The sequence below is a fragment of the Rhyacophila brunnea genome, unplaced genomic scaffold, assembly GCF_057557595.1.
Source record: "Rhyacophila brunnea isolate RB1 unplaced genomic scaffold, BYU_Rbru_1.0 scaffold_19, whole genome shotgun sequence".
In the NCBI taxonomy this organism is placed as follows: domain Eukaryota; kingdom Metazoa; phylum Arthropoda; class Insecta; order Trichoptera; family Rhyacophilidae; genus Rhyacophila; species Rhyacophila brunnea.
Genome location: NW_028232848.1, coordinates 24,398,357 through 24,411,609, shown reverse-complemented (window position 1 = coordinate 24,411,609; position 13,253 = coordinate 24,398,357). Strand labels below are relative to the sequence as shown.

Here is a 13,253-nt window from a genome sequence, read left to right as displayed (position 1 = left end):
TATTTGCCCATTTCATAATGTTGCCATCAGGTTTTTTTTTAAACAGTAACGGTGTGTGGCTATAAAAACTGGCTATCCTGAAATGATTGTGTGTGTGTGTGTGTAAAAAAATAATTATTCATACATTAAGCAAGATATGCGGGTATTACGAAGATATTTTGGGAAAATATATATGAACAATCGCAAAAACTTTTACTCGTCTCAAAAATTCCACCTTGTAAAATACTATTTTTTCTCTAGCTATCAAATTTAATGTATCTTGGGTAGCTACCTAAAATTTACCAGAAATACGTGGTGTTTTAAGACTAGCCATGATTTTGTCTCCCTCCCTCGTTGGTGTTACCAGTTTTATCATAGAACACACATAAAGTTCTTTTGATTTACCCAAAACGCACTATCTTACTCTATAATATACGTTTTGTATTAGAAAATTTGGCAGCCATTGGCAAAAAACAAACGTCCTCCTTAGATGGATGACTGACAAGCAGTCGATCAATCAAATCATATTGAAAAAGCCTTGACACGTCACAAAAGATAAGGCATCAGCCATTTAAAAAAACGCCTGTCATGCCCTGGAGTGGTTAGCAAAATAACAAATTACACAGTAATAATCCGAGACGACTTGCTATTATTGTCAAAGGAAACTAGTACATACTTCTTGTACGTGATTAAGTTATCATAGACGTATTTACGTAAAAATTTGTCATTATCACAGTGAAAACTTTGGAGTTATCCTAATGACACACATACACTGGTTGCGCCAAATTGTGGTCACATTCTTTCTTCCCACGTACCCTCAATGCCTTATTTATTATTGTCGCAAGACCAGGGCGACCGTGATTACAATTTATATTCAGTTACTCCAAGACAGTCGAACGCGTAGGTTTGCTAAAGCTATCGAGTTATATCTGATACGATACCAATGAGGACGCGTTAACTACAGAGTGATTCATACAAAATGTATCTGTTCGACATTCGCTGCACTAAATCTGTTACGGTGTGAGTGAACGTCGCGTCTATAGCATCCATTCTGAACTTATTATCCTTCGTCAACCTCAGTAAGATCATATTAACGCGCAGTTAACATGTACCGTAAAAAATTCGGTTAGGTACATGTTCAAACACGCGCGTTAACATGATCTTACTCCCTACTTCATTATGGTTTGTCAATGTATGGCTACGGCCGTATGTTGTACCTTAGCCACTGGGAAATTCCAATAGAAATGGCGTATTTCAAAAAAATACTACCTTTTTCTTAGGTCAATAATCATTATAAAGCAAAACATTATTCGTTGAATGTCTATCACATTTGAATGGTCAAAGACATAGCTTATAATCAGTATCTTTAAAATTATCTTTAAATATGTAAATCTAAAAAATGCCTACTTCTTGTCAAATCTGGGATCACAGAGATTATCAATATAATTTTTTATTGTAAATATTTCACTATAATAATGTCAACATAAATTTTACTAATGGTTTTATAAATGCTTTAAAAATTAATAAATATAAAAAATCTTAACACCACTTCACATGGACGTACTGAAATATAACTATATTCTAAAACATTAGAGCGAGAGGTTTAAAAGAATACTATTTTATGTAATAAAAATACTTTATTCAGTCATCAAATGTTTAAAATAAATATAAAGGATAATTGGGCTTCAAAATTATGTAAATAGATTATCTACAACGTTTAAGAAATGTCCAGGATCATGTTTTGAAAATATCATAAATGCTCAATTTTGACGTACGCTGAGCATGTGGGCCATAAGCCACAGAGCAGAGCAGAGCCCAGAGCAAGTATTACGACATAAGTAAACATCTTTCCTACAAAATCAACACATCAATAATTTGGCTTTGCTCTCAAATTTAATCCAAATTTTCTATTTTAACAGTAAAAATGGTTCCATTAAAATTTGGCTTATTATAAAACGTTATTCGTAATTAATTCTTATTCTGAGAAAAGTTCAGTCCACAATTATTGCCATAAAACAAGTCTGACAGAAGTTATAATTATTTTTCCAATATATTGAGCGGCCATCATCTTGGATTTAAGACATCACATAGGCCTACTGTCACGATTTCATGAAACATGTATAATATAGTACGTAAGGAATGTATTTTTTTATGTAGTCATTCAATTTCATCATTCAAAATCTCCCAGACTATTATTATTTAATAACCCATTTCATTTACTAAGAGCGTACTTCAGTGAACGGTAAATAATTTTTAACAGTAGGTGCGACAAAATCTCTTACTAGTCGCCAATCAGAGACCGACAGAAAGGTGTGCTCACGTCGATTTGTTTTGTGATTATTAAATCGTGTAAATATGACTAAAAAACATTACATATGTACTTAAAAAAGAAAACCTGTCAATGAATATATTAAAATTATTAGTGATATATAAACATAACATTAAATGAACGCATGTTGGATTTTTATGACAAATTATATTTCGTTCGCCACGCGTCATTTGCATAATCCGCGCATCGCCTAGCCACAATCTTTTTAGTTTCTCAACTGAAGTATAGCCTTAAACAAATCATTCACAAAAATTACAAATGTAACATTGTTTATATTGAATATCCACGGCGCTACATCCCGGGGTAGGATTTGAACTCCTCCACAACCGCTCTCCACTCACTCCGGTCTCTCGCCACACTTCTCTAGTTACCGTGTCTTCTTGTATGAAGCCATTCCACTTCTACGGCGTCAGCCCATCTCTTTCTTGGACGGCCTCTGGGTCTCTTCCGTATATTGAATATACATACATTAAAATGCTGTGTGCAAAGCACATTGGCGCAAATCTAGTGGTTACAGGTTCAAGTCATGTTGGACATTATATTTTTTTCAAAAAACAAAAAGTCAGTTGGTACATATCTGAGATTTTTTCAAACTATGTATTTTCAATATACAAACTATTATTTAATTACATTATTATGCTCCAGGACTATAAGGAGTGTCTTGCCTGAGTGTTTTCAGACGACTGTTACTACTCCACTCCAGGCTAAATTAATAATAATGGTATTAACTAGAAATGATAATCAGGGCGGGTATCTAAATAATTAATTACATTGACTCTGTTTGTGGTAATTAATGATAACACAATCGTCTAGCGACCCCCAAGCAATCACGAATACGAACTAGCTAAAGCTTTCAAGGGGTTTCAAAGCTTAACCCGATGCGAGAGATGGGGTTTACTTTTATAATGATTATTGATAAAAAAATATATAAGTAATCGAATTAGTATATACATAAATTGAGCGTCGTTGTTGCCGAGTCGTTCACATTTTTTGTAATTTATTTTTTAAGAAATTCGTTAGGTACGTATTTTTGACCACATCGAATAATTTTATTTTTTATTCAATAAACTATAGGTGATTCTGACACCAGTTTGTAATAAGTGTAATTCAATACATTGGTTTAATAAAACAAAAGCCGATTGCCAATAACTAACTCAATATAAAAAGCACTTCAGAGAGTGTTGTAAAAACCATTAATTAGTTAGCTTTGTCGCAATGTGTATAGCATAGTGATCAGTATACAAAAGCGCAAATCCTGAGGGGGTAGATTTGAATTCTGATGGGTGTCGTAATTAAAAAATAATCTATTTGTTATCAATATTTCTCATAAGTTTTGTTCAAATGAATATACTTTTTATTCATAGAATAGTGTACAAACAGTGGCAAAGTTTCCATACTAGGCGATTATTTAAAGCCTACCTTCTTAAGAAAAATATTTTTTAATGGCATATTGACATATTTATATACTTAATCACTTAATTATTTTATGTTACATAAAAATAATTTATTTTGCCAACGAGAGATGTCGTATATCTAGGAATGTATTACAGTATTACACAGTTTACAAAACAATCTGCAAAGGTATTAAAAAATATACCACAGCGCGCCGTAAATAAATAATAAACGCCGCGAAGTCTCGAAGTAAATAAATCTTCGATTATGTGTGAAATAATTCTGATTTTTTTTCGTATGGACTTTACGTCTCGTAACCTCAGCAAGTCTGCTGATTTGTACAAAATAAGGTAAGCTCCTATTGCAGAGCCTAAAACATTCGCGCATAATAATGTTGTCACGACTGCGCACTTTGTCCAAAATCATTAATAATTAGATAATTAAAAAAATAATTTCAACGGTACAACGGTTCAAGTATACCTGACAAGTGTGCTCTTTTTATCAGATCTCCATAGCCTACCTCTTTCGAAAAGTCACCCTTCGCCACTGGTATATACGGTCATCTCTTTCAGAAAGAAAGCACACGTCGAACTCAAACACGGAAAAATGTTTTACGTACTATATACATTTAACCGTTTATGTTGACAGCTGCTGTTCTCAGAAAGATAGTGTTGTGTTAATTTAATATGCCTACTATTTCGTTCACCAGTAACGTAATTTCATTTACTTAAATTATTTATTTATATTACAGATGTAAGTATTTTTTTCTATGTTGTGTTTGTTTATGTAGCTCGCTTATTCTAAAAAAAAAAATTATGACATAGTCTATACCATCCATCAGCTGATATTAGTTTTTTATTTAAACAAAAGAAAAATATAATCTTCTAATAATATTTATTTTCTAATATCCATTCACATTTCTACTTTTTAAATAATATTTTTGTAAGTAAATATTATACTTGTATTTGGCAGTTAGTTTTGTGTGAATATCATGGAATATAATTTCACGGAGGTGACTAAGTTTCCTTATGTTTAATCAATTAAAATGAGTATCAGAAATAGAATAAACATTTTTTTTTATTATTTACAGGTGAAACAGTTTGGGAACAAATCAGTATCATGGATAAGGCGGAGAGATGCTCACATCCTCACAGTGGACCGGTACACCTTCATAGCTGACGAGCGGTTTCAGGCTTTTCTTGTTGAAGCCACCAACACGTGGACATTGCAGGTAAATAATCTTATTTGAGTATTGCATACATTTAACACATGAGAAAACTAAGCATTATCTTCAAAATTAAGATATTTCTATGGGTTATAAAAATCGACAACTGTACAAAAATAGAACCATAAATACTGTTCAAAGTAGTCTTATACATAAAACGTTTGACAGTTAATGTCTCAAGGATAGAACACACAATCTCAAAAAGGTATCTTTTGAATATACTGATATTTAAATTGAAAGTCGGGAGTTGCTATAGTTAGAATAGCTTTATTTGAAGGCGGCCAAGACCCAATATAGTTTATTTTAGAGATTATGATGTAAGTAGGTATAATGTATTTCATGTTAAATATAAAATTAATTTCGGTAAGTAAATAAATTTTAAATACAAGAGTTGAGCAATCGAAACAAGTACAGTAAAATATAATAGGTATTCGAAATATATTTGAATTTTTTTATAATTTAATATTACCTACTTACACAAATACTGAATGAATCTTCAGAAGTTTAGCAAGGCACCTTGTCTAGTACTTGCACCCTTTCTTTTCATCATCATGATATATTTCATAACGTACTAAACAGTTTACTCTGGTAGTGGAATATGCTTCCGCCGTAATAACGCAATCAAAGCATGTGCATAATGTGCGATTTGGAATACTCAGGTTACAGGTCTTTCCAGGGACATTTAGACTAAAAATATTGTAGGTTCTGAAAAATCTTTAACTATATTCAAGCGAAGTCGTTAAGATGGAAACGGTAGTCTCGAGGCTTTTTTGTGAATCTGTCACCAGGACTACATCGCTGAAGTTTGTACTAACCTTAAGTCTCAGGAAAAAAAATAAGCACAATTATTAAGAAAAATTACAATAGCTTTAATAATACAAATAATATATATCTCCATTTTGATTGAACAAATGAGTAATAAGAAGATTTTATTGACTGGGGTTTGAACCCAAACCGCCATTATTTCTAAGTTGAGAATGGTTTTATCAACAAGCTATAGGAGTCGATAAAATTGCGTATCTTCAATATAAAAAAGCTTGTCTTTTAATGATGCAAACAAAAATATTCCGCATAATATATCATATTATTCTTCAATTTGATTATTATTATTCTGAAAATAAACGCAAAATTTTCATACTGTACCATTAAAATGCGAGTATACATATCACTTTGTTAAAATATAATAAATCATTTTTCCAGTTGTCTGATCAAAGCATGCTATATGATATTTAATACAAGATTATTTATTATTTTCGCATAATAGGCTAGTCAGTCAAAGCTCAGGTTTGCTTCTACGATTATTACAGCAATAAACATAACAAAATGGTTTAATTTATTTGGTTTATTTATTCGAATGTTTGTTGCTGACAGGTAAAATTACTACAATCATTGCAAAGTAAAACAGTCCTCTGACACGCATATTAATATAAAAAACACCAGTTTCAACAGCTAATGGCTTATATTTTAATACTGTATTATGTTGTTATATCTACATACACGGTGATTAAAGAATGTTATATTATTTTATATTATATCATCATTAGCCGAGGTTAATCCACTGCTAAACAAAGGCTCTTTTCGGTCCCTAAGTTGATGCTGTAACGTACATCCACCGAACTTTACGAGTTCAACTGTCCGGCGGTTTTTTTGTTTAGTGCCCTTTGGGTACTACTATTTGACGGCATTTTTATCCACCGCCTAACTATTCACCGAGCATTCTTCACATCGCATACTATTATCCCATATTATATTATATATTATTTAACAATATTATTGTTAGGTATGTTTTAATTATCAATTTATCAACGTTTTAATTGGTAAATTAAAAACAAAAAAAAACTGAATAACTTTATATAGGTACGTAATTCATTATGTTTTGTTAAATATTTTAACGTAAACTATTGATATTTAGTTTGACATGGTTTTTTAAAAAACATTTTAGCCAAATGAAAACTTTAGTTTCTATCCACAGAAATATGTAGGTATATCTCTTAAAATAATCTACCTAAATCTATACACAAATTTATTATTTTCGCGGTTTTATAATTAGTGTATGTATCAGTTTTAATTATTTTTGTAAAATAAATAGACGGTCCTCATACAATTTTGGTTGTGCAATAAAAACTTGAATACCCAGTACTATTTTAATTAAAGTTTTCTACTATAACTATATTATTATGTATTATACCTACATTATAATATGTACATACTGTATTAAAATATAAATATGACATAATATATCAGCATATGTGTGCTTATATTAGGTGACAGTATCTCAATTTCAAAGTTTACGCATGCGTTCAGATGGTACTAATGTTTATTATTAATTAGCAGTCGTCACCGAGGTCATTAATCAACCCCTAGCCCCCAGCGTGTGTTGTTTTAAGGGTTGCTATCACTCTTACATAATATTGATATAAATTCTGTAGTATTATTACACGATAATTATACCTCCATGGTCTTATTCTTTTCGAGACAATATGATTATTACATTTTGTTTGCTCATATGTACAATATTAATAAATAAACATACTTAATATTCATTTTAAGCTCCAAATCTTGCTACAATAATCAATTATTTCAATTAATTTCAACCGACCGTTTTCAATTTTTTTTAAAACTTATAATCCAACATTCTGATATAATATAACTGATATCAGAAGTGTTTTGTACAAAAATATCTAAATGTGTTTCTACTCCACATGGTTATAATACATACTTGAGAGTGGGTCTATTGTCTGGGTCCAGCATTAGTTTAAGTATGGCCTTAGGGTGGTGAGAGTCCAGAAGAAATTTTGGCGACTTCTTTACTTTCGGCTGTATGGATATTATCCGTGGCTCTAACCGACTGACTTTCACTTAGATATGCTAATGTAATGTAGCTTAAAGTTTAGAAGGGATTTTTATTTAACGACATATTCTTTCTCTCTGCCATTCTTGGTAATATTTACTTGTATGTCTCTGATAATTATCTTAGAAATCGGAAGCATCCGTTGTTTGTTCTTCCAAAAACTAATCTGCCATTTGTACGCAATGCCAATTGGCAGGGCAATAATAACTATGTTCAGTCAAATCTTATTGGATATTGATATATTCCACTTACGTGAGTTGAGTTTAGGTGAACGCTGTTTTATGAGTTTTTAAGATAATGTCTATCAATCTAGTTCACTCAGTGTGCTTAGTTTTATTTTTATTATTTTATTATTTATTCATATTATTACTCTATATTTTTATTTTAATATCATAAAAGCTTTGGATTTATAATTTTTTATGTTCAACAAACATGCAAAATAATTAAATTTGTAAATTTTGTAAAAATATTAGACTCTACAAGAAATATGTACATCTAGTAAAGCCCACTCGATTCTAACAAGGCTATACCTCAGTTGAGGCATGGTCAAAAAAGATCGTGACTAGGCGATGCGCGGATTGCGGGTCACGAGTGCAAATGACGCATGCCGAACGAAATATAATTTGTCATATAAATCCAACATGCGTCCATTTAATGTTCTGTTTATTTTTCTATTAGTAACAATAATAATATATTCATTGACACGTTTTCTTTTTCAAGTAAATGGGTAACGTTTTTAGTCATCTTTACACGATTTAAGAATTAATACCCCCGTCGCCATCACGAAACAAATTGAAGTATTCACACCTCGACGCTAGCTCTCCGAATGCCAGCGAGTCCAAAATTTCGTCGCGCCTATAGTTGAAAATTATTTGCCGTTTTATTGATGTATCGTCTTAAGTAGTCAGCAGATGTATTCAATGTAACTTAGTGTTTATTTACATTCTATTAATGTGCATTATTATGATATTGCCAAGATATGGCCAGCCCTAACTGGCAGCGAAGTCATTTTTCATATGTCGTGTGTAAAGTAGGTTACAGTATCGCTGAAAAAGATGGTTTCATTATTTTTCAGGTGAAGTACGTCCAACCGCGCGACGCCGGTCTCTACGAGTGCCAAGTCAGCACGGAACCCAAGATGAGCCATTTCATACAACTCAATGTCGTCGGTGAGAAACATATTATTTATATTAATGATATTAAAAAAATCTTTAGCTGCAGGCTATATTCTACCTTTTTCACAATATAGTAAATAGTAATTCCAGAATGAATTTAGTATATACGTTGAATTGGTAAGTGTAATATGAATATTTTCTCCATTGACAGCAATTAATACTAAATTTGGATAACATAAAACGAAGTCTACAAAGCTCTATATTACATTTTTTTGTGAAATGGTGGTTAACATTCAATCTTTCTTTAAATATACAAATCAAGTAAGCTTAAATGCATAAATTAAAGATAAAATAATTTACTTTCTAAAATGTAGGTAAGCACATCAGACAAGAAATCAATTTTATTAAATATAATGGTTTTGAAATAAAGCTATTTTTAGTAATTCTACTATAATTGAGTAATTTACATTAACAGCTGTTCGAGTTCGAGATTAACATATCTTCGGAATAATCAACTATAGCCCAAAACAGCTATCAACGGAAATGATTATATTAAAGTAGAATTAAAGTGTCTAGGACGATTTGGCGCTGGAACAACTGGGCGCCCTGCATTCGAATTAAAATCAAAAATAAATAGACGTTCGTTAATTATAGGTACTTTTGAAATATATCTATACTTGTTTGATATTATTATTTATATTTAAATTAATAAATTATTATTTAATACTTTCTGAAAATTTAATAATGCATTCGTAAATAATAATTTAATTGTGCATATGTTTATGTTCCAACAAAGAGAGTTCTTTTATTTTTGTATAAAACCTCAGGCATGATAATTATCAATCCGCAATAAAAAAAAAACATTATGTTAAGAGAAAAATGAAATAAAACTACTGAAATTTAGTAGTAGATAGAAACTGACTAAAATTCCTCGTGTACTTTCTGTATAAAATCGTAAAAAATGTCTATGTATTTAATTCGACAGTCCGGTGCCCGATTGTCATGTGCGACCAGTTGTCCCATTCCCGAATTGACATTACTTTGTTTCAAAATCATTTTATATGAATTGTACCACATAAACGACAATTCAATTAATAATAATTAATTTCAATATGAATGCATTGTCGGTAATTAAATTCATTAATATGTTCTCATAATACAGAAATAAATAAGAAAGTCATATTGTTTAATAAAGAAAAATCCAAATTAAAAAAAACCTCTGAAAAATACATATTAGTAAAAAAAATTATTTTCCTTTTTGTTAATTGGTATGTATGTTTCTGAGGTTTTCCAAAACTATGTTTTATTAAATACTAAATACTTCAAAGTATGTAATACACAACATTCAATAATGTAGCATTAATAGTATTACGCATTAAAGTTTTAAATGCAGCTTCAAACAATCCCTCCATCTTTTACGAGGTCTATCAAGTCGACTACCTCATGGAATAACACACTAACTCTAAATTATCAACTTTTCAGGAGAGCAAAAAAACCATTCAAAAAAATGTGTAGCAAAAGCCGTTTATTATGTGCAAATATTATTTAAATTATAATTTCTATCTTTAAATAGAGTATCATTTAAGCATACAATCAACTTTTGTAAGACAATAATTTGGGAAATAATACCCTAAATGTGTTTTTCCACGTTAAGTTTGACAACTAAAATATTACATCTAGATTTGGTGTGATTTTTCCCGTTTATATATTTTTAGAGGGTGTATATATCTATACTTGGTGTGTTTTTCCACGTAATTATTTTTTTTTTCATAAAAAAAGTACCACGTAACTTGAGATGGTGTTTTTTTTCATGCTAATTCTGAAAGATAATCTTAAATATCTCGACTTAGAGAGATTTTTGTTTTGACTTTTACGGGGAATGACATACTATGTGCTCTTAGTGTTTTCTCTCTCGATGATATTTGATTAAACCAAAAATATGTTTAGATATTCTGATGGAATATGAAGAGATTTTTTAATTAAACAATATTTTATCGCAATAAACTGTATTTTAACCATTCTGTCAGTTTGAGGAAATTGTTTTACAGAACATAATATTATAGTAAAATAATTGCAAAGTTACTTAATGAATATTCCACTCAACATAATAATGATTGGTAGTATAAATTAAGAAATGATAGGATAGTTTGTTACCTATATATTTTAAGTAAATTACGTTGCAGCATTATAAACGTTATGTAAATTAAACTTTTTTTAAATTAAGTATAGGAAAACTATCTTATAATATACAACTGTATTCTTCAAATTAGATTTAAAATATGTAAAAATAGTACTTATAAGACTTCTATACTTCTATGCAGCTACTTATTTCTATCGCACCTCACTTACCTGTTTGTAGATGCCAAAGGTAACAATTAATAGCCATCCTATCATGAACAGTGAGATTATAGATGGCATATTATTTTCTCTTATAATGAAAGACTCATACTTCACTTTGTGACACAGTTAAAACTTTTGTAAATCAAAACATGCTGTAACAGTTGTAATGTAATTTTCTTTTGCACGATTTATATCACCCTGTTTCATAATAATAATAATAATAATAAATAATGCTGATAATCACTTTATTTTTTTATTAAATATTTAATTTACTCAATTATTGTTTCCGTTCCTGTTCAGACGAAGAAATACGAGAAAAATATGCCTTTATATTGGCGTTCAGTAGCAATTGGAAATTGATATTATTTTGATCCAAATCATATGCTATATTGGGGAAACATTTTCACCATATTCAAATTCTCGTCTTAATATTCTTTTTGGCTATTTTTTCTAACATAGTGGGATTCTTTTCTTATGAAATATATTATTAACATGTTCAATTATACTATTTTTTTTTGCTTCCTTGAGTGCATGAGAACGGTTGTTGTACCTGCCTTGACTATACAATAGCAATTCTGACTCTTCCTTTTTTTAAAAGCACTCACCACCCACATATTTGAAATTGAAAGTGTTTGTAAAAACATAGTTTTACATAATTTTATTATTTCGTTATTGCATGACAAACCATAAATAAGTGCTTTTAAACGTCTTAAAGAAGCTGGTAGTTTTTGGGTTTTCTTTTGCACTGACTTGTCATATCGTAAGATGTAATCCCATTGTTTCTCATGATTGCCAATAATACAAAATGAATCAAAACTAACTTGACGTTCGGATTCACTCATTTTTTGGGCACATATTTGAATTGGCAAGAATTTTTACATAGTGCTTCCATGGTATTCAAATATTCTTATATTCATTCATATATTCTTCACCTGAATTGAATGCTTTTTTGGCTTTCTTCCTTTTGCACAAGTCTTAAATTACAGCTCTCTTCTTTTTCTCGATTCAAGTGTGTCAATTTATAGTGAAAATACTTTGTACAGATGCACTAAGTAGGTACAACGTCATGTCTGATGACGTGATGTCTACAAGTGCATTTATGTTTCAAGGTGGCAAAGTACTGACAGAAGTATACTGTTATTTGTTATGCTCTAAAATAGAGCGATATATTTCATTCTGTGTAAGATCTGCTTGAGATTTCGTAATTTCTTCGATCAAATCATCAATCATTCCCAAATCTCCTCCAAATTTTTGCGTCATAATGGCACACTGGAAGAACAACTAAAACCCGACAATCCAGGATCACTAGGACTATTCGGAGTCTTCAGATGGGGATGAAATCAACCTGGAATATCCAATTTTCACCCAAACATGCAATAAACCTTTTAGACTTTTTTTACTACCATATTTATCATAAAAGTATAGTAAAAAGGTCAACACATGTGCAAAAATAGGCAAGTATTACCTTATTTACTTATCACAAGTCGTCATGGAATCAATACAAGAAGAATAATTATTGTAGGTTGTAAATTGGAAACTAATGGTGCAAATATGCATTTATACGATGCTTACTAATGATAGGAAGACGTTATAGTTTATATTACGAAACACAAAATATTATAAACATTGAAAATCCTGTAGGAGCCAATAGTACAGACAGAATATTTAAGGTTGAATTATTTATAATTATAACCTAAAAATGTGTTGTCTGAAATAGGAGATTTATTTTTTTATTGTTTCCATCCTTTATTTTTTAGTCTCTTGAGCTTATTGTAATATTCGCCGAGATCTAGTTGGCGACATATTAATTAAATGGAATAGTTCATAACTTAAATCCATTAGAATTTAAATTCGAATTCCAATAGTACCTACCATAGGCCGATAGTATTAATAATAATATTAAAATTAGTAATTTGTACACAATAACAAAAATAATACAATTTTACTGTCACAAAAGCAATTTGTGATAATGAAAGTAGGTGCGATTCATTACAAAGGATAATGATTTTTCAATACAGTGTT

At 30.3% G+C, this 13,253-nt stretch overlaps 1 protein-coding gene across 1 annotated transcript in view; it reads left to right on the top strand.

Moving 5' to 3' along the window:
* The window catches only part of LOC147072864 (lachesin-like), a 275,503-nt gene that overhangs the window by 242,350 nt on the left and 19,900 nt on the right, over window positions 1-13,253 (top strand). The window contains exons 4-5 of the mRNA XM_085945738.1: window positions 4,791-4,931; window positions 8,852-8,945. Coding sequence (XP_085801864.1) covers window positions 4,791-4,931; window positions 8,852-8,945 — 235 coding nt within the window. The remainder of the gene's footprint in view (window positions 1-4,790; window positions 4,932-8,851; window positions 8,946-13,253) is intronic.